The sequence below is a fragment of the Pteropus medius genome, unplaced genomic scaffold (genome assembly GCF_902729225.1).
Source record: "Pteropus medius unplaced genomic scaffold, Ma_sr-lr_union100, whole genome shotgun sequence".
Lineage (NCBI taxonomy): Eukaryota > Metazoa > Chordata > Mammalia > Chiroptera > Pteropodidae > Pteropus > Pteropus medius.
In genome coordinates this window covers 60,594,854-60,618,273 of record NW_024344378.1, presented here as the reverse complement: position 1 = coordinate 60,618,273, position 23,420 = coordinate 60,594,854, and the positions used below count along the sequence as shown (strand labels likewise).

The following is a 23,420-nucleotide window of genomic DNA, read 5'->3' as shown; positions in this document are numbered from 1 at the left end:
CACGCCCACCTGCAGCTGTCCCAGAGCAACATTCAGTCGAGCCTGTGGGAGAAGCTAGTACTGACAAAAGTCTCAGCTCACCCTCAGTATTAGCTTAGGTGTGATCTCCAGAAAGCCTTCCTGATTCCTCAGGTGGGTTCCTCTTTCTGCTGTAGACTTCCAGAACACACGAGTGTTTGTCCCGGTCACACAGCCTCCCACTCACACTGGGAACTTGGTGAGAGCGGGAGTATGTCTCGTTTTCTAGGAGTCCCTGGAGCCCAACCCTATCCCCTCACTGGAGCCTGGCAGTGAGAGAAGCTGAGGCAGGAAGGAAGGGTGAAGAGTGATAACAATGAATGAGAGACTGAGTGGGTGGGCGGGTGGGTGGATGGATGGATGAACGGACGGACGGACGGATGGACGGACAGACGGAAGGGCAGATGCATAGATTCATGGATGCACGGATGCATGGATGAGGGGATGGCAGCTGAGGTTGCCCCAGTCCCCTGAACACTAAAGCAGACGCCAAGCTAAGCACGTGCAAGAGGCAGGAATGGCTGACTCCAGCGGTGTCAGAGGAGGTTCAAGCGAGGTCAGAACTGCAGGAGGGCGGGGCCGGAGGCGGGGCCTGGGCCCAGGCGCCTGAAGGAAGCGGCGCGCGGGTGCCCCGAGGTGCTGACGCGCTGAGACCAGTGCAAAGAGGCTCCTAGAGCTAGCTGCGCTCACGGCCAGTGGCGCTCGCTGCCCGCCGCCATGCCCTCCTACACCGTCACTGTGGCCACCGGCAGCCAGTGGTTCGCTGGCACCGACGACTACATTTACCTCAGCCTCGTGGGCTCCGCGGGCTGCAGCGAGAAGCACCTGCTGGACAAGCCCTTCTACAACGACTTTGAGCGCGGCGCGGTGAGGGCACGGGTCCGACTGGGTTGGGGGAACCTGGGGAGGGGCGGGACCAAAGCAGAAGGAGGCCGAGAGAGGCCGATGTGCATCGGGGTGGCTGGGACCCGTCTGGGGAAGCGCCCAGCTACTCCTCTCGGAGATTTGGAACAGGTGGAAGTGCGTCCAGGACTCCGACTCGGAAGTTGGGACCCACGGTAGGGGGCAGGGGCTTCCAGCGTGAGTCTCTCCTCCCCAGGGAGCAAGAGAAGATGCAAGGTTTGCTCTTCATTTCACAGATGGGAATCTGAGGTTCTGAGAAGGCCCCTAATTGGGTAAGTGCTGTGGGCAGCGTTACTAGTACCCCACTTCCACTTGGAAGGGCTCCTTCTATGGCCTGGTGGCGGGGAGGGGTGGTACTCATGGACCCTGCAGGTCCTTGCCCTGTTGTGAAGCCACAAGCTATGGAAGAAAGCGCAGGTCCATGGCCCAGAAGCCTGGGTTCCATCTGGGCCTGAGCACTAGTGCACTCTGTCAATTCTCTTGGCCTCAGTTTCCCCAAATGTAAAATAGAAGGGTTGGCTTCAGGCTAATCCAGGAGTCCTGGTTGAGCCCAGGCCCAGTTAGTGGCCTAGCGTGGCACTACCAGTTTTCTCCACACCTGAGCAGCTCCCATTCTGAGGACAGGTCTCCAAAGGAATTTAGAGGGAAGGGGACAAGAGAACCCAAGCAAGGAGAAGTCCTACAAACCTGGAAGTTGTCACTGGTTCCTAGCAGAGTGTACACCAGAGAGCATTCTACCTGAGGTGTGAGGGCTCAGTGGAGAAAGAAGGAGGATGAAGACTTCTCCTCTCCCTTCCTCACTGGAGACCCTGGAGCTGGGGGAGTTCAGGGAGCAAAGGAAGCCAATGTTTATTGCACCTCTGTGTGGTGCCAGGTGCTGTGCAAAGCCATGCACAGATGGCCTTGTACAGAAACAGGCTCCTGATGCTGAACTGGGCATGAATTCTAGCCCTGTGACTCTCTTCATGAACACAGCTGGTCACAGTCCTCACTGAGTGTTTAGTGACACACCCAGCTCAGTGGCAAGCACGTAGGAAGTGTGAAGTAAATGACTGTTGTGATAGTACAGACATGCTGCAGGTGCCCAGGGAATATCTGCTCCCCTCCACCACCCCCAGCTCCTAAACTGGACCAAAAAGATTTAGACTTCACATAGCTGTCTTCTCACTTCTTCCTTGATTATAAGGTCAAACCATATAAAATTGTAGTTGATTATGTTTGGAAAACAAAACAGCAATTTTATATGGCTCAACCAAATACTCCCTGGATAAAATTTGTAAAGTGTGCTTCAGGTCTCTAGAGCCTAAAGTAAATAATAGCTCACTCCTTTTCCAGGTACCAAACTCAAGGTGGGTTTGATTCCTACCCTGGAGCCTCAGAATCTCGCTATAAGCCAACTCGGCACTTACCCAAGTTCAGCACGTTAGTCTGGCTTGAGATCCCTTCAAGAAGAGTTAGGCATTGCATATAAGAACAACCTCTTCTTGCTTGGTTTTCCTAATCAGGAAACTAGCCCTGAGTACGGAAGTGCAGTAGGGCTAATGAGTCATCCATTTGGGATGATGACACCTTTTGCCATTTCTGAAGTACCTTCATTTATTTCTGTTATTTCATGGATTCCCCCAATACCTCAGGGAGGAGGACAGGATACAGAATATTTCCCCTTTATAAGTGAGCCACAGTGGGCCCTGTTCTTCACATACCACAAACATCACTGCAGCACAGGCCACTCCATGTGTGGCTTCTCCGAATAACAGGTTGTTGGAAGAGGGATGAAAGCATTGTTCAGTTCAGTACTTCCCTTCCTCTCTTCTGTCTTCCTAGCCCTGAGAATTGATTCAAATGCCACTGTGATTAAACACATCAGTGAGTGTCCCAGAAGCAAATTTCAGAAGAGATTTGCATGTCACATTTCCATTGCAGTGAGAGGGGGCAAGTCAGGAAGGGGCTGCTGCACTGCAGGGGAACCACCCAGTTCTGAAAGGCTCTTTGAAAAGATCAGCTTTTGAGAAAGTTCCTGTTGATGCAAAATTACTCCACACTTTTCCTTGCACAGACCAAAGCTACTTCCTGATTCTCCAGCCAATGTCTCTTTAAGGACAATCTGTCCCGTTTGGGTAAAGGTGAAAGAAACTTAGAAAAAATAATTGCTGAGAAGATAAAGCTATCCCATTTTACTAGAAAAGTGTTACAATCATTATGATTAGCAACAGTAAAGACTGTTTCCAGGCAACTATTCAGTTATTTCCAGCTCATTTGCAGGTCAACACCCCCACTTCCCCTTGCACAATGCAGTCAAATAATGGACAATAGTGATTTTTCTCAGTAAATTTAGTCACAGATCCCTGGTTATTCTCATCAGAGTTCTGCATAGTGATTCAGGATAGGCCTGAGTATCTGAGTCCTTCGCAGGTGAGATTCTCTTGTAAACAGTCCACCTTCATTGCCGCCCCACTGTCAGCTGAGGAAAGCCCTGGCTGTGAACCCCAGAAACTAGGCCAAGTATAGGCAAATTTAACAGATTGATGTGTTTAACTCTGTTGATTTAAAGTAATTAATATCAGATGGGATGACTTTAACAGATCTGAAGATTTCTGGGGAATCTTGACCCATTTTAGGAAATGACAGTACTTTTAGGAAAGCTAAGCTCAATAGAGTGATGTTTATTGTCCTTGGATATATTCAGTAAGTGTAAACAATTCTTACAAATATATATACTTCTGAAGTATTCATGAAGAATACATTCTAGAATACCTCCTTCTCAGAATATATTAATGAAGAATAAATATTTCCTTTTGACTCTCAATCTCTATCCCTATCTTTCCTCTCTGTCCCTTTTCTTCCCTGCATTCTGCCTCCACTTCCTCCTTCTCTTCCTTCATCTACTCCCTATTTCCCGCAGTCCCCCAAGGTCTCTATTTCTCTCTTCTTTTCTGTTCCACTTTCTCCCTTCCACTCTGTCTCCCATTTACCCCTGCTCCCCAATTTTCTACCCATTTAATCTCCCTAACCACTGTTCTCTCTCTTTCTCTCTGCCCAAGTCTCTCCCTTGTCCACCCCTTAATCTCCCTCTCTACTCCACAGCCTCCTCCCCTCCCTTCCAAACCCCACTGGCCCCTTATCAGCCCCCTTCAAAATGGGCATCCCAGGCTTGGCCATGCCATGACTTTCCTCTGTTCTTGCTCCAACAGAGGAATCTGGGGCAGAGACAAATGAAACCTTTCTTAAAATGCTGATATAAAGATCAAATAAAAACTGACCAGCTAACACTTTGCTGAAATATTCAAAAAAGAGTTGAAAGCAACAGTGAAATCAGACTGTGAATTGCATGTTTCCCTGGCTCCACATCTCTCTCTAGCATCTAACTACAGAACCTAATGCCTCTGCCCCAAGGAACTCTGTGCTCCACCTGCCTCCTCTCCACTTTGGGGACCTTGCTCTCTCGTTTCCTACATCCAAAATGCTTTGCCTATCCCTCTCATCCCACTCACCTCACCTCTGAAATCTTACCAACTCCCAAGAGATACCTCAAATGCCATCTCTTAGGAAGCTTTTCCATGTCCTTCCACTCCACCCCCATAATTCCCCTTCATACTCCATCAAGGGGTTGAACCAGAGCTCAGAACCAGGTCATTGGCTCCCAGTCTAGGTCTTTTCCCACCATGTGGCTGTAGGGAACAGTGGGAGGAATCTGGACTTGGCCTTTACACAGGTGTGGATTCTAATCATGGAGCAACAATCACTCACTGGCACGGTAACTGCCTGACCTCTCTGAGCCTCAGTAAAATGGGAATCATCCCACGCAGCCATGCACATGTACTATATTTATTGAGGGTCTATAATGGACCATCCACTGTTGATAGTGACCACTGTGCAGAATGGACATGAGCATGCAATGTGTCAGGGAAAATAGACAACAAACACAGTAGCCGCCCAGTGTACTGTCCCACAGAGAGGAGGGAGTAAAGTGAGCACACTCTTCCTAAGGACTGTGTACCTTCCTAAGACCTGACTTTGCTGTTTAATGCACAGCAATTGCACAGGACCCTGCAATCTTCCTGGAGGCCTTTCTCTACCCTATGTGACTCTCCAATAGTGGGTCCCTTGGATGCCAGAGCTACAGTCATCAGACTTTGTCCCTAAAGACTCCCAATTTGGGTGTGGCTGAACCCCTTGGACCCTTGTTCACCTCCTGTAGTACTGAGTCTAAAGCCAGGGTCAGCCAGAGGCAAGCCAGGCTGGTAGGTCTATCCCTCTCTTTCTGCCAAAGACCCCGTCCGATAGCATATTGAGTCCCTCTGAATTTGTTCAGTCTGTTTGTCCCAGGTGAAACTCCAAAGCACACTGCCAGGCTTGAAGTGGTAGGTGGGGAAGTGAGACCTGGAAGGCCCTTTCCTCCTGTGACTGCACCACAAGTGTGCTGAAGGGTGACCCTCAGAGAAGCTGTTCCATTTCTTCCTTGTCAATCACCCTAGCCAGACATCTGGCCCTCCCTCTGATAATCACCCAGTCCTGGAGAGCCTCTCTGAGCCCCACCTCCCTTCCTTTTGCATTCCAAGGTGCTAGGCTCCCCCTTCCCATGAGAATGTCCACTTCAGATGCTCATGGCACCTGTTACTTTAGAATGGCCACCCTCTCCCCCTTGGCCCCAGCCTTCTTGACACCAGACACCTTCACCCCCACTCTAGCCCCTCAGAGCCACAGGAAAGCCACATCCTCTGGAGCAACTAACCCTGGCCTAGACTCAGGCCTGACCACACACTGACTTCCCTTTGCTGGGTTTGCACTTCCAGCACTGAAATTACCTCCTTTTCTCCTTCTGGCTCACAGCCCCTTTTCCACCCTCACAGGAATTCCCTCCAGGTTTTGAGCCAAGAAGTTTTGAGCTTACAGTCTCAATTTCTTTCTCCAACATCTACTTCTGGCTACTCAATTTAGCATGTGTAGTCAGAGATGGACCTCAGTGCAGGGGCCCAGGCTAGCTCACAGCAGGGGCCCAGGCTAGCTCACAGCGGCTCACAGGCACTGAAGGGCCTGCTACCTTTTGAATTCCCCTCCCCAGGAGTCAGGGAGGGAGGACTAGGTGGTTCTGATGTACACAGCAGCAAGTGGCCTGCAACCTTGAAGAAAGGAGCCATTCAGGCATGAATTTCTCAATGGTCCTGGAAACCAGGCATTATCTCCCCTCAATAGATGAAGAAACAGAGCCTCAGGGAGTAAAGAATTTGCTGAGGCTCAGGATCAGTCACTTTGGCATCCCTTGAGGGCTCACTTCACCCTCTGCCCCTCACTGACCTCCCTGCACTCCTATGGGAATCTCTTGGCCTCATATGAGGTCTGAGGTCTCTGCAGATCCCCCTGGCAGATGGGGACTAGAGTGGGCTTCATGTCCCATCAGAACCTTCTTGTCCTGGCCCACTGATGTCTCAGCTCAGGGCTCTCTCACCTCTTCCCACTCTCAGAGCCACCCAATCAGAGCTGTGTCCTTCCTTTCTTCCCCACTCCTTCCAGCTCCTTGGGTCATCCAGCCTCCTACTGGGACTCTTCTCTCAACTATGCACCTGGAGCCTCCTGGCTTCTCCTCAGGAATCAGATAGGCCCTGTGGTACATACAGGCTACATCCTGAAGTCCCACAGGCCCTGGAGGTCAGTGTTCTCTGTGACCTCATCTGTGGCCCCTGCTCTCCCACAGGACATGCTGTGGGACAAGAAGTCCTTCCACTCTGAAAGATGAGCATCCTAGCAGGACAGATGTACTCGCATACCTGTTAAGGACCAAGGAGTGTCATTTCACACACATTCCTGGCTCCTTGGTCCTCAGGACCCAGGCTCAGACCACAGGGCACAGGAAGGAGGCTTCTGCTTTCTAACCACAAGTGTCTGACATTTGCAGCAACCACAGCATGCAAACTGTTCACTGTGCTCAGAGCCAAAAGGTTTGCTGAAAATATCCAACTTCCTGTTCCCTTTATAAAGTCCTCTCAGAGTTCTACTGGCAGCTTGATGTGAGAGGGATGGAAGACTTCTAGAGTCACATGCAGGATGAACACTTCTGCCCCCGGCATGCTGAGAACTCTAGGTTCTGCCGCCAAGGAAAAAGCTCAAGGACTGGTGAAATTTGGCTTAGAAAGTATCTTGGGAAGGCATGGAGTCAGGGATTCCCAAACCTGCTGGTCTTTGAAAGACCCAATGCAGTTTTTGAGCCGCTCACCCTTCCTTCCCCATCTGCCATTGAGAGCTGCAGACACACAGGTCATCTAGAAGCCTGGTGCATGGCACAGCACAGAGCCTTATTGAAGACAGGCATTTGGCAGGCATCTTGGCTAAATTAACTCAAGGTGACACACAGGCTCAGGAGAACTCAGACGGTCTGATATACCTTTTCTCCTTCTCAGGTTGATTCTTATGATGTGACAGTAGATGAAGAACTGGGTGACATCCAACTGATCAAAATTGAGAAGCGCAAGTACTGGATTCATGACGACTGGTACCTGAAGTATGTCACGCTGAAGACACCCTATGGGGATTACATAGAGTTCCCCTGCTACCGCTGGATCACTGGTGAGGGCGAAATTATCCTGAGAGATGGACGAGGTGAGCAGCTTAGGCTCCTTCCACTCTCTGAGCTCCCCAGAAACCAGGAGGGCTTGCAGACCTCCCCTTCCTCAAAGAACTACATCCATGGGATGATAACAGTGTCATCATTGGATACTGCTCTGTGACTCAAAGCACCTGCAGGAGGTGTGACCTTCCTCCTGGTACTAATGAGCCCCAGGCTCAGAGGGTAGAGTGAGAGTCCCCAGGCATACAACCAGCTATGTCCTTCCTCTGAGCAACAGTCCTCTTTGTCAGAGGATAGCTAGGCTCCCTGCTAGCAAATACCCCTGGGACGTACACCTAAGTGGGCAGTTCTCCAGATGTCAAAGCTGTAACATCGCTTTACAGATTCACAAATACCCAGGCCCACGCTGCCTTCTGTGAGGTCACAGTAGGTTTTGGGCTACAGGCCCCCCATGCCGAAGAGCTATGGGCAGGCCCAGTCAGCACAGTCATCTGTTGTTAAACCTGAAGTCCCACTTTCCGCTGAAAGAGAAAGGAACCTAAAATCTTCCCTCTTAAGCAAGACCCTCAAATGTTCAGACCCCAATCTGGCACTTCTTAAGGAAGCCATTCTTCATAAGAGATATGCTGCTAGCTTGATATGGAGAATAAGAGAGAGAAGCAAATGGCAGAGGTCAGCCAAGGATGCTAGCTATCTGAATGACTGCCCCTTGCACACTAGCCTCTTAACATACATAAGTCACATCCATGCCTCGGCAAAATTCCACCTTACTTCAAGTCATGGCCCTTTAGTTTGCTCACACTAAAAACTTGGAAAAATAAATCTTCAGATGCTGTGCATCCACTAGAATATGCATCTACAGCTGCTTCTATCGGTGGCACCATTCAGCACTTCCTGGTTGCGATGCATTTCCTTATCACTAGTTCATTTGTTCTTTACAGAAGTTAAGCAAGGTAGATAAAAAGAGAATGATTATTACCCCCATTTTTTAGCTAAGAAAACCAAGATAAAGGAGGAAAAAGTTCTCTACAAGGTGTTCTTAAATTCTCAGGCCATATCCCATTGTTCCTGACATGGAATTTAACTTAAGAAACCAAATTCCAAGAATATTTCTGAACTGAATGACTGGAGCCAACAGGATTTTTGTTCCCTGACCTCATGGCAGGAAAAAGATCACAAAATTTATTCTGTAATGTGGCTATTTGACAGCAGTGTAGGCTAAGAACTGTTGGGGCTGATCTGCAGTGGGGTAAGTACAGAGACTGAGAGTAGGCATTTACAAACTTTTACAGCAACTTGCCAGAATAATTCTAAGTGTAGTCTCTGATAATAAAAACAGGGCTTACATTTTGAATGTCTTTGGTTTGTTTTTTGTTTCATTTTTCTAGTAGCTAATTTTTTTGTGTATTTACGAAAAGATTGGTCTATGATGGAACAAACATTTTAAAAAGCTGGCCCCTTACCACAGAGAGCTGGAGAAGCTCTGTTATAGGTCCCCTTTCCAGGAGAAGCTCTAGAATTTCTGCCACTCAGATTCCCTTGACTATGTTCACTAGCTTTATCTTAAATAATAATATACAGAGTAGTCATGATCCAACCGCTCCAGACCCTGCTCTTAGCCACTTGCTCCTCTGAAATGAGAGATTAGATGCCTTTGAAGCCCCAGCTCAGAGGGAGGAAGATGAGGCTCAGGTCTATTGTGATTATAGGACAATAACCATTGTTTCCATTTATTGGGTTCCAAGCACTGTGTGGAGTGCTTTACTGCATTCTATCACTAGATCCCATCATAACCCTAGAAATAGGCATTATTATCTCCATTTCACCTGTCAGGAAGCCAAGGCAAATTGCTCCAGGTCACACAGCTTTAAGTGACAGATCCTGAGTCCACACCCAAACCCAGGTATCTCTTCTAAAGCCCACGCTCAAGGATACTACATACTGTTTTAAAATAAGCTTTATTGTCAGTCCTCTATGTAGGCACCACAGGGAACTAAATAGTGTCGACATCTCTTTCTTGGACTTAAGTCACACATTTCTCCAGGAAGCAGCCAACTGGACTTAGAAACACAATAGCCATGACTCTCTGCTGCTTTCTCAAGCAACAGAGAAGCCTTCAGGCAGCTGCTACTTCTATTCTGCATGAGAGTTGCAAGGGGAAGAAGAGTGAACTACTCTGCAATGGTTTAAGAAATCCACCAAGGACCATGAAGAGAGGAAAGACAGATGAAAGGCAGCTCTGAACTGGGGCCCAAGATTCTTGACAGAGGCAATGTCTTGGGGGGCAGAGTGGGAAGTTAGAGCCCCCAGATGGAAATCTACAGGCAGGCCAGAGATGGACATACCCTGTCCCTGTAGAAGGGAGGCAGAGAACCATTAGCCTATCCCCATAAAGTCCAATGAGAAGCCTGGCTCATGAATCTGGACATCTGGACATGATTCTGATGTCATGAGATGCAGATCCCTAGGGCTTGCTGAGTGAGCAAGCAGGAGGAGGAGGAACTGGGTTCATCTTTTTTCAAATGAGTGATGAGGGGCATGGGATTTGAGTCTTGTGTTAAAAATGCACTGATTGGGTGTGTGGCCTTGGATAAAGTTTAAGGGAAAAGCTATTCAACTTCTTGAGCCCCATTTAATAAAATAGGAGAGTGTTCTAATGCTTAAATAAAATAATACATGTGGAACACTCAGCATGGCTTGGGTGTCTGAGAGAAACCTGATTATTGGACTTTGTTATAATTTTTCCTTAGGTTCTTCTCACACTTGTTCTTTTCTCACAGCAAAGTTGGCCCGTGATGACCAAATTCACATTCTCAAGCAGCACAGACGTAAAGAACTGGAAACACGGCAAAAACAGTATAGGTAAGTTATGACACCAGACCAAATGGACATGGGACCATGGTTTCTTCTATTTCAGAGGCATGGTATGAAATGAACCCTGCTCACAACTTATGGCCTATTGCTATTGGTACATGATGACAAAGGCATCAGCTTCCCTATGACTCTCCTCAATCCCCAAGTTCCCCCTGACTACCTCTCCAGGCAGAGAATGGTGAACAGGGTTTTTTGAAAAAAAAAACTTGGGATCAACCATATTGGTACTTAGGAGGAACTGGGCAGCAAAAGAGTGAATTTATCTTAATGTTCTCCCACCTCCCATTGTAGGGATTACCTCTCACTTTTTATGTCTATTGATAATAATAGTTCACTTGTAAAAGTGATACATAATCCAGAGCAAAATTGATAAATATCTATATTACTAAGAAAAAAGAGAGGACACAAATTATTAAAATTAGAAATAAGAACGAGAAGGTGAATATCAACTCATAGAAATTAAAATGAATAAAAAAGAATACTATGAATAACTGTATGCCAACCCATTAGATAAGTTAGGTGAAATGGACAAATTCCTAGAAAAACAGAAACTGCCGAAACTGACTCAAGACAAAATAATCTGAATAGAACAATCACAAGCAAAGAGATTGAATTAGTAATCTTAAAACGTCTCACAAAGAAAAGCCCAGGCCTAGATGGCTTCACTTGTGAATTCTACCAACATTTAAAGAATTAATGCTGATCTTTACAAAAAACAGAAAGGGAGGGAACAAATCTTAACTTATTGTATGAAACCAGTATTATACCGAAACCAGTCAAAGACATCATAAAAAAAGAAAACTGTACACCAATATCTTTTATGAATATAGATGAAAACATTTTCAATAAAATGCTAGCAAACCAAATCAAGCAGCACATAATAGGCATTATACAATAAAATCAGATAAAATTTATCCCAAATATTCAAGACTGGTTTAACATCCAAAAATCAATTAATGTGATATACCATATCAATAAAGAACAAGAAAGCATATGATCATCTCAATAGACACACAGAAAGCATGTGACAAAATTCAGCATTCCTTTATGATTAAAAAAGTATTTAAAAATAGGAATTGAAGGGAACTTCCTCAACCTGATAAAGAGCATCTACAGAAAACTCACAATTAACATCATACTTAATGGGAGAAGTTCGCATAATTTTCTCCTAAGATCTAGGAACAAGATAAAAGTGTCAGCTTTTAGCACTTATATTCAACATTGTACTGGAGGGTCTAGCCAGGGCAAGAGAAAAATGACAAAAGTACCCACATCGAAGAACAATAAATAAAACCATCACCATTTACAGATGACATGATCTCATATATAGAAAATTCTAAGGAATTCACCAAAAAACTATTGAAACTAAAAAACCAGCAAGGTTGCAGGATACAAGATAATATACAAAATTCAATTGTTTTTCTATATGCTAGCAATCAGCAATCTGAAAATGTAAATTAAAAAATTCAATTTACAATTGCATCAAAAGGAATAAAATATTTATGAATAAGTTTAACAGAAGAAGTCCAAGACTTGTACAATGAAAACTACAACACATTGTTGAAGGTAATTAAAGAAGATATAAATAAGGTGAAAGATATCTCATATCCATGGACCAGAGGACTTAATACTGTTTAAATGGCAATATTCTCCAAAGTGATAAATAAATTCAACACCATCCCTATCAAAATCCCAGCTGACTTTTTGCAGAAATTGGCTAGTAGATCCTAAAATTCATATTGAAATGCAAGAAACCCAGAATAGTCAAAACAATCTTGAAAAAAATATAAGAAAACAAAGTTGAAGGACTCGCACTTCTCAATATCAGAATTACTACATTACTGCAGTAATCAAGACAATCTGGTACTGGCATAGGATAGATCAATCAAATAGGATTGAGAGTTCAAGAATAAGTCCTTACATGTATGGTCAATTAATTTTCAACAGAGGTAGTAAGACAATTAGAGGAAGACTAGTCTTTTCAACAAATGGGACAAAAGAATAGCCAAATGTAAAAGAATGAAGTTGAACCCTTCATACCACAAACATAAATTAACTTAAAATGGATAAAATACCTAAATTTAAGAGCAGAAAAGCTTTGAAGAAAACATGGGTAAACCTTCATGACCTTGGATTTGGCAAAAGATTTTTAGATGTAACAACAAAAGCATAAGCAACAAAAGAAAAATAGATAAATTGATGTCATTTTTATGCTTCAAAGGATACCCTTAAGAAAATGAAAAGACAGCATACTTTTATGCTTCAAAGGATACCCTCAAGAAAATGAAAAGACAGCATACAGAATGGAATAAAATAGCAAGTATTGACAAGGATGTGGAGGAATCAGAACCCTCATACACTGCTGATAGGAATATAAAATGGTGCAGGTGCTTCGAAGACAGTCTGGTTCCTCAGACTATTAGAGAGTCATCATATGATTCAGCAATTCCACACCTAGGCATATACCCAAGAAAAACGAAAACATATATCCATGGAAAAACTTCTACATGAATGTTTATAGCAGCATTATCCGTAATAGCAACCTAAATGTCCATTAACTGATGAATGTCAGCAATATATCTATATAACGGAATATATTTCCGTAACAAAAAGGAATGAACACTTCCAGAGAAAATATACAAATGGTCAATAAGCACAAGAAAAGATGCTCGACACTGTTAGTCATCAGGAAAATGCAAATTGAAAGCACCATGAGATACCACTTCACATGCATTAGTGTAGATAATAACAAGTGCTGCCAAGGATGTGGAGAAAGTCACTGCTGGTGGAATGTAAAATGATGCAGCCACTTTAGAAAATAGTTTAGCATTTCCTCAAAATCTTAATCAGAGTTTTACCACATGACCTAGCAATTCTACTCCTAGGTATCTACATAGAGTAATAAAAAAATATTTCTACACACTAAAATTTATATGCAAATATTCATAGCAATATTATTCATAATAACCTGAAAGTGGAAACAACCTAAATTCCAATAAGTGATGAATGGATAAACAAAACATTGTATGTTCATACAAGAGAATATTATTTGTCATTAAGAAATAGTGAATTAAAAAAAAGAAAGAAATAGTGAATCATGGATATATACTAAATCATGGATGAAATTCAAAACATTCTGCTACATGAAAAAGTTATTTAAAAAAGACCAAATATTGTATGATTCTATTTATATGGAATGTCTGAATGACAAATCTATAGACACAGATTAGTAGATTAGTGATTGCCTACGGCTGGAAGTTAGAGATGGGTAATAGGGAGTGACTATTATGGGTACAAGTTTTCCATTTGGGATGAAAATAGTCCCAAATTAGATTATGGTGATAGATGCACAAATCTGTAAATATACGAAAAAACTTTTAATTGGATAATTTTAAAGGGTGAATTTTCCGGTATGTAAATTATATCTCAATAACTCCATTTAAAAATAATAATAATACATGATCTAGAGTGCTCATGTGGAAACTAGTGGTCAGTGGGCTATATCCAGGCCCTAAATGTGTTTGGTGGGTCATTATGGAGTTTCAAGCAAACAGGGTTTTTATTATGGTTTCCACAGTCCACACTTGTTTATTGTCTATATCAAGGCTTTTTTTTTTTTCATTTTGTTTCCTACATTTGAGTTTGAGACTTCTTTCAAGAGAAAATGGTGGAAAGAATCATGCTAAACAGCCAGCCTGGTTACTGGGGCTTTGGAGGAGCAATGACTATTACACATTTTTACATGTTCCTCTATAGCTTAACTTCTTACAAAGAATATGTAGTATGTCAGGTTTTTTTTTGTTTTGTTTTGTTTTTTTAATCCAGTAAAGCAAAGGAAGGGGAATAATGTAGAAGCAGAAAAATACCTGTAATTCATCCATTTTACTTTTACTTATTTGGGATTGTACTATATATGTGACTTGACATCCTCTTAGAAGTATTGCAGAAACATTTCCCCATATTTTAAAAATCTCATTTCAAACATTATTCTAGGTTTTATATATTATTCCATTGTATGGATGCACCATAATTTACTTAACACCAGTATGACTGGACATTTTGAGAGTTTCTAATTTTTTATCCTTATAAACAATGTGAAAAGCTTTGTGTGAAACTTTTTGTGCCTTTTTAAGTATTTCCTTATGGTAGGTACCCAGAAATAAAATTACTAATGCAAATAGTTATATAGACAAATTTTTCTTCAAAAGTCTTTAACCAGTTTTCACGAGCAGTGTGCGAGTACCCATTTCACCAGTTCTTGCCGTAGCTAGGTAGCATCTTTTTTTTAACTTTTTATTTTGTGAAGGTGTGTCTTATCTCTTAGCTCTTTATTCTTCCCCCTAACTCTCAGGGACATACTGCTGTCAAGTCGTTGATATTCCCACTGAGATCATTGGTTGCCCCAGCCTCAAAATTATCTTTAGCTCTATCCTCTTTTCACAAAAATTTACATTTCCGTAAAACAGAATGAAAAAATAGGAAACAGGACATACATACATGGACATTTGATCTATTACAGAGGGCACTAGCAATGGGCAGTGCTGGGGCTTTTGGGCATCCATACAAAAGCGGGAGAGATAGGAGAAGGAAGAGAAGAATAAGAAATTGATTCAATATCATCATGTCATTCAGAAAACTCAGTTTGGGGTTGAATAAGCTTAAAAACTAAAGGCAAAACTATAAAACTTTTAGACTGTAGGGGATTATTCTTCATGGCCTCAAGGAAAAAAGATTTTTCAAACAAGACTGAAAATGCACTAACCATAAAAGAAAATATTAAGTTCACCTACCTCAAGATGAAGAATAGAGTGAGAGGGCAATTCACAGTGATGGACAAGAATCATGATTTATAATATACCAAAGACCCCTACAAATCTATGAGGGTTGTCAATTCAGTAGAAAGATAGGCAAGAGATTTGAGCAGTCATTACACAAAGTATAAGGAGCAAATGTACAAGAAAGGCGCTCAGCTTCATTTGTAACCAAGAAAATCAAAAGTAATATCACAATGAAGATCTATTAATTAGATCACTACTACCACCACACACACACACACACACACACACACACACACACACACACACACCAGGTGGGCAAAACTGAAACCTGACAATACCCAAGTGTTAAAGAAGCTGTTGAGGAGTGGGAAGTCTCACTCACTGCTGGCAGGAATATAAATTGATACATCAATATAAATTGAATATAAATAGAAAACAATTTTGCAACAATAATAAAATTGAAGCTACATTATAATCTATGATCCAAAAATTCTGTTCGTGGATCCAAATCCTTGTGCCTTTGCACCTGGATACATGTGCATAGATGTTCACAATAGCATTATTTATTAGAGCCAGAAAAATGGAAACCATGCAATGCCCATCAACAGTAGAACAGATAAATTGTGATCATTCTAACCTGCAAGAAAAATCAGTGAACTGTTGCTTTACAGAGCACCGTGGACAAACCTCACAACTACTGTGTTGCAAAATTGAAACCAGACACAATAAGTCTGGCCAATCCATAAAGTTTGGAATTATATTGGTTAGGGAAACTTGTATAGCAGTGGAACAATAAACAATTGCAAGAAAATGATTATCATAAAAGCAAGGATAGTGATTGGGGGAGGTTGAGTGGGAATTGGATTTAAGGGTACCAGTAATGTTCTGATTCTTGATCTCAGTGTTGGTTATACAGATGTTTGGTGCATTTTCCTGCAGGTGTGTGTGTGTGTGTGTGTGTGTGTGTGTGTGTGCATATATATATATATTTATATATATATATTTATTTATATATATTTATATTTATATTTATATATCCTATTTCATAATAAAAATTTTTAAATAAAATTTATGTCTTTATACCTGGTAGGGGAGAGTAATTGGATTATACTGTGGGTAATGTTAAGGATTTATGAATTTGTGATTTGTTTTAGAATATTTGTGTAAGCCTCTCAGCTCAGATACCATATGATGCATTTTCAGACTTTTATACTTGGTACAGTGCACAAGGAAATGTCCAAGAGCTCTGCACCATCCATCCCCATGCTCCTTTCTTGGCTATCCTCTCTTCAGCCACCTGTGGCAAAACCCCTACCTGCTTCTGGCCTTGTAGAAGGAAGTTCTACAGCTTCTAGAGAATCAGGCTGTTTTTTTCTTGTTAGGTGAATGGACAGCAAGACTTATCAGTTCTACACCAATTTCAGAGTAAGATGTTAATGACTGATAAATTAGTCTTACAAGCATTTTGCTTAACCCAGTATTTCCCAAAATGTGCCCTGGGGTATTGGTCCCCAAACTTTTTCCCTGAAAAAATATCCCATGGTAAAACAAGTTTGGGAAACCGTTTATCTCACCCCGCTTCTGGAGGCTCACAATGCGCATAAGCGTTGATGATTCTGAGAAGTCCTGTGGTGATGAGACATGGCTAATTTCATTTTATTTTATCTTTTTAATTTTAAATTTTAAATTTTTATATTTTTAGTTTTTAATTGTTGTTGACATACAATATTATATTAGTTTCAGGTGTGCAAGACAGTTATTAGTGATTTATATAACTTTTGAAGTGATTACCACAATAAGTCCAGTACCCATCTGACACCATACATAGTCATTATAATACTACTGACTGTATTCCCCATGCTATACTCTACATCTCCATGACTATTTTGTAACTACCAATTTGTAACTCTTAATTCTCTCCCCACTTCATCCATACCCCCATCCCTAATCTGACAAACATCAAAATGTTCTCTGTATCTGTGAGCTTGTTTCTGTTGTTTGTTTATCCTGTTCTGTAGATTCCACATGACATTTGTCCTTTTTTGTCTGACTTACTCCACTCAGCACAATACCCTCTAGGTTCATCCATGTTGTTGCAGATGGCAATATTTCATTCTTTGTTATGGTTGACTAATATTCCATTGTATCTATAAACCACCTCTTCTTTATCTATTCATCCATCGATAGACACCCAGGATGCCTCCATATCTTGGCTACTGTAAATAATGCTGCAATTAACATATGGATTCACATATCTTTTCAAAGTAGTGTTTTGGATTTCTTCAGATAAATACCCAGAAGTGGGATAATTGGGTTCTGCTTTGTCTCTTGTTATACAGCCTTTGTTTTAAAGTCTTATTCTGTATGGTATAAGTATTGCTACCCCGGCTTTTTTGTTTGTTTTCATTTTTATGAAACATCTTTCTTCATCCTTTTACTTTCAGTCTGTGTGTGTCTTTCAATCTGAGATGAGTCTCCTATAGGCAGCATATGTAAGCATCTTTTTTCTTATTTTCTTATCTATTTAGCCACCCTATCTTTTGATTGGAGCATTTAATCCATTATATTTAAACTAATTGCTACTGCATATAGAGTTATTGCCATTTTATTATTCATATTTTTAATCTTTTTTTTTCCCTTCTTCTTCTTAAAGAAGTCCTACTAATATTTCCTGTAATACTGACTTGGTGATGATGAATATCTTTAGCTTTTTCTTGTCTGGGAAGCTCTTCATCTGTCCTTCAATCCTAAATAATAGCTTCACGGGGTAGAGTAATCTTTATTATAGGTCCTTGCTTTTCATCACTTTGAATATTTTGTGCTAGTCCCTTCTGACCTGCAAAGATTCTGCTGAGAACTCAACTTGTAGTCTTATAGGAGCTCCCCCGTGGGTAACTGACTACTTTTCTCTTGCTGCTTTTAAGATTCTCACTTTGTATTTAACCTTCAGCATTTGAATTATAATGTGTCTCGGTGTGAGCCTCTTTGGGTTCATCTTATTTGGGACTCTCTGTGCTTCCTGGGTTTGTATGTCTATTCCTTTGCCAGGTTAGTGAAGTTTTCCATCATTATTTCTCGAAATAAGTTTTCATTTCCTTGCTCTCTCTCTTCTCTTTCTGGTATCCCTATGATGAGAATGTTGTTACACTTGATATTGTCCCAGAGCACCCTTAACTATCCTCATTGTTTCAGATTCTTTTTTCTTGTTGCTCTTCTGAAATGGTATTTTCTGCTACCTTATCTTCTAAATCACTGATTCGATCCTCCGCTTCGTCTAATCTACTGTTAATTCCTCCTAAGGTGTTCTTCATTTCAGTTATTGTATTCTTCATTTCTGACTAGTTCATTTTTATGTTTTCTATCTCCACTGTTATGTCTTCTGTCTCTTTGTTAAAGTTCTCACTGAGGTCATCTACTCTTCCCCTAAGTTGAGCATCCTTATAACCAGTGTTTTGAACTCTGCATATGGTAGATTGCTTATCTCCATTCTGTTTAGTTCTTTTTCTGGAGTTTGTTCTGTTCTTGCCTTTGAGACATGTTTTTTGTCTTCTCATATTGGCTGCCTACTTGTATTTGTTTCTATGTGTTAGGTAGGGTCGTGATGTCTCCCAGTATTACTAGAGTGGCCTTATGTGGTAGCTGTCCTTTGGGTCCCAGTGGCACAGTCTTTTTTGGTCACTTGAGACAAGTGCTCAAGGTATGTCCCTTGTATGCATTGTGTGTGCCCTCCTGTTGTATTTGAGCCTTGGTTGCTCTTTGCTCATCAATGGGAAGGATTGACCCTTGGGCTGATTTGTTGTGATGACTGGCTGTGACCAGTGGAGATGTCGTGCACAGGCTGACCCTACAAAGCAGGATTCGCTATAGCAGGGCTCTGGTGCCTGCCCCGTTTGGCCTTTGGGTGTGTTGTCCTCAGATGCGACTCTAGGTGGTGCTCCTGGTTTCCCAGCATGGAGGCTAGGGCTTCCTAGGAGGAGCACTCACAAGCCAAGTTCAGCTGCAGCCCGTGCCCTGTTCAGAGCCACCTGGCATAAGCTACCAAGAAATCCACAGATGGCCACCACCTACGCTGGATTTGGAAGTGCCTCAAGAGGCCAAGCTGCAAACAAAGGCCGGCCGCCACTACTGCTGGGATTGAGGTTGCTCAGCAAGAAGTACAAGGCATGCTGACACCACATGCTGCTTGTTTAAGTTCTGTGAACCTTTGAGAGATTTTAGGAAAGTCCGCAGCATGAGCTGAGACAGGTCATTTGTATGGAAAATCCACTAGAAATGGCTTGGTTAGGCCCTGCGCGTTGAGAGGGGTAGGGTCTCAGGGAATCACCAGGACAGGGCGACCACTGTTAGCTACATTGATAGAGACTCAGGTTTTGTGCCTGCCTGAGTCTACAAGCTGCGTGGGGGAGGGCTTAACAAAGGAACAATGCTCTCTGCCAACACTTCTGTCTGAGACAAAGCTTCCCCTACAGCTCTTGCCCTGAAGCCAGACGACTCAGTTTCTCTCTATATCTTTCTGGCACTTTTTGAGCTGCTGCCCCAGAGCTGGAGCTCAGAGCAAGTGAGTCCATCACTGAATAAGTCCACACATGGGCCTTTTAAGAAGAAAGTCTGCAACTCCCTCAGCCCTCCATCTCACTTAGACACAATCTCCACTGATTTTCACAGCCAGAAGTTATGGGGACTTTTCTTCCTGGTACTGAAAATCTGAGATGGGGAGTCCAGTGTGGGGCCAGGACTCTTCGCCCTCCTGGGAGGGACCTTTGCAGCTGCGATATTTCTCCCAATTCTCAACCGCTACATGTGGGTGTGGAGCCCACCCATTTCACGTCTACACATCTCCTACCAGTCTTGAGGTGGCCTCTTCTGTGTGTCCTCAGTTGTAGGACTTCTGTTCAGCTAGACTTCAGGTGAACTCACCATGATGGCTAGTCTGTAGGTTAGCTGTAATTTTTTAAATTAATTAATTTATTTTTATGGTGATATTGGTTAATGAAATCCAATAAGTTTCAGCTATATAGCTGTAATTTTGACATGGATGTGAGAATAGGTGAGCACAGCATTTACCTACTCTACCATCTTGACTGCAAGCCCTTAATTTCTTTTCAACCCAGTGTTTCCCAAGATAATTTGACCTACAATTCCTACCATCCTTCAGAAAAAGTGCTCTATGGAGCACCTTTTAGAAAACATCCCTTTACCAGGGAGAGGTGGATTCAGTGGTGTTTTCACAGGAATGGAGCTTTGGCAGGGTCTAGAAAAATGAGGCATCTCTTCTTGGCCTTTTAGCTAAGATCAAGTATAGAGAGATGGGGGTAGAGAGGTTTTCTGATGTGATAGTTTTCCCCTTTCATAGATCTAATCATTATTTTCTTCTTCCTCTTTCTACTAATCTGTCCTTTTCAGACCCACTCCTCTGCTTCCATTCAGGAAGTAATGAACTTTGCACCGTTTGCATAATCTCGGAGTTCCTCTTTCACATGAACTCCCAGGCTTCCAGATTAGAGTTTGGAAGTAAAGTAACTATTAAAACCAGTCTCTAATATGCCAGAAAGCCAGCAAGTCTAACCAACTCTCATTGCTCCCTTAGCCAGTCAGGAATATGGAGAAGCCAATACAGGTCATAACCCACTGCCCATGTTCTCTAATCATGACTTCATGTACCTATGTGGCATGCACACACATGCACACACACAAAGCAATATATAGTATAGCGATTTTTAATCTATGTCATTTAATCTAATCATTCTGTGCCTTGCTTTTTTTCCACTCATCCTTTCTGTTTTGAAGAGCAACCAGTTGATACAGATAGGTGTTGTCCGTTATTGTAGCTTCTGTATAATGAACCATCATATGAATCAACCACCATTCTCCTACTTGCCTGATGATGGACATGTGGGCTGTCTTTAATTTCTGGCTATTACAAGCCACATTTCAGTGAGCTTTCTCATATTATCTCCTGGTGCTTTCATGGAAGAGTTACTCTAGGGAATATTCCTAGTAGACTTGCAGGGTTGTAGACCACATTTTAAGTTTTCTAGTTATTGCCAATGTTTTTCAATGGGTTTCTGCCAATTTTCACCCCTAGCAGCTGTTTCTGAGGATTACTATTTCCCTACATTATCAACACACTTTACATCTTGAGACTTTTTTCATTCTTGTCAATCTAATGTGTGAAATAGTATCTCATTGTTTTCCTCCTCCATAAATTCTTGCTTTATGTGAATGTACCATAATTTATTCAACAATTCCCTACTGATGAACATTCATTTTGTTTCTCATTTGTGTATTTGTTTATTTGTTTTTGGTATTACTAACAACACTGCAAGAGGCAACCTTGTACAAAAATCCTGATGTGCGGGTGTTTTAAGTACTCTTACATTGATACTCAGAACTCACATTGCTAGGTCAAATCAGCATTTATCATTTTAAGAAATTCTGACAAAAATCCTTTCCCAAAATGTTATAGTAATTTTCAGTCCCACCAATTGTCTATGAAAATATACTTTTGCCAGTTCCTGGTGACATTGATCTTTTAAATTGTTGACAACCTAAAAATCCCTGAGACCCCCATTGTTGTTTTAATCTGCATTCCCCTGACTGCTGATGAGTTAAGCATCTCTGCAATGCCTCATCTCTGAAATGCCTATTTATATACTTTATTTTTGTTTTTTTTGTTTGTTTGTTTGTTTTCATTTTTAATCCTTAATCTAAAGGAGCTCTTTATATGTTAGGATGGTATCCCATTGGTATGGCATATAGCATATATATTATTTGTCACTTAGGATTTCAGTTCTTTATTTGCTAAACTATATGTATTGTTTTTCCTTTAAAACTTTTGGATTTCACACTTTGCTTAAGAAGGCTCTCCCTACCCCAATGTTACATAAGTACTCCTATATTTCCGTATAACACTTTATAATTTTTTTTAACTTTAGGCCTTTAATTCATATGCCGTATATTTTTACACATAATGTAAAGTAGTGGTCCAAGGTCCCAGTATTATTTATTACATAATACATTTCTTTCTACTGCTTTAGGGTGACACTCACAGTAGCCAGTTCCTGGGCTCAGCTCTCACAGCCACTTACTCCATGTCCTGTGAAAGTTGTTGAATCTCTCTGTGCCTCAATCTCCTCAATCTATAAAATGGGCAGAATGATAGTACTACCTCATGGGTTTTTTGAGATAATTAAATAGGTTAAACCATGAAAACACATAGAAAAGTATTTGGCACATAGAAAGCACACAATAAGTATTAGCTAGTTTTATATTATATTCACATATTTTGGGGGTCTTTTTCCAGACTTTGTGTGTTAGCCCAGCTCCATCTTTTGATTGTCACACTTTCTAATATATGTTAATAGCTGTTTTGTTATCTCATTGATCTTTTTAAAGATTTTTATTATGAGAATTACTTTGAGTTACATATAACTGTGTTATACTGACATTTTAATGATAATCAGCCTTTCCACTCAAGAACATAGTGTGTCTTTCCACCTATCTAGAGCTTGTGTAATATCTTTCAATAGAATTTCTATTTTTTTTCATGCAGATCTTTCTTCTTTCTAGTTTCTTTATAACAAGGGAAATTATAGCTCACACAATTCTGAGTGGGAGATTTTTCTGTTTGTAAACAAATATTGCTGGGATAAAAATAAATTACTCATTTTTTTCCATATTTACCTTGTAGTAACATCTTACTAAACTCTTTTATTGGCACTACTCATTTTTAGTGAGTCTTTTTTGTTACCTAGTTGTTTGATCACATTATTTAAATGACGATAATTTTGTCTATTTTCCATTATTTATACCACTGATATTGTTTTCTTAATGCTTGGCTGGGATTCCAAAAACAAGTAAGAGTAACAATGATGAAAATCCTCACTGGGTCTTGATTTTTGAAAAAAAACGACTGATATTTTTGATTGTTTAAAATTATATCTGCTATTGTTTTCAGATGAATACTCTTTACTATATTTAGGAACTTCTTGGTTCATTCTAATTTCATTTTTGTCTGGATGAACTTGTTCAGTTAATTTCTTCAGAAAGGATATGTGCTTGTTCCTAGCCCTCTCCTAAAATTATCCTGCCCTCACCAATTATTTGACTTGATATAAGAGGCTTAGATGATGATCTTAAAAAAAAAGTCTGTAAATACTTTACACTGTCTTCCCATTTTCAATATGGAAAATGAGAAACCTAATGATAGTTTGATTATTTTTCTTTTCTCAGAAGCTTATGAGCTTGCAGGAGCATCTCTCTCTTCTCTCTCTCTCCCTTCATTC

At 41.5% G+C, this 23,420-nt stretch overlaps 1 protein-coding gene across 1 annotated transcript in view; it reads left to right on the top strand.

The window, feature by feature from the left end:
• Positions 1-618: 618 nt before the first annotated feature.
• ALOX5 (arachidonate 5-lipoxygenase) overlaps positions 619-23,420 on the top strand; it is a 50,364-nt gene continuing 27,562 nt past the window's right edge. The window contains exons 1-3 of the mRNA XM_039872411.1: positions 619-885; positions 7,317-7,515; positions 10,264-10,345. Coding sequence (XP_039728345.1) covers positions 736-885; positions 7,317-7,515; positions 10,264-10,345 — 431 coding nt within the window. The 5' untranslated portion in view covers positions 619-735. The remainder of the gene's footprint in view (positions 886-7,316; positions 7,516-10,263; positions 10,346-23,420) is intronic.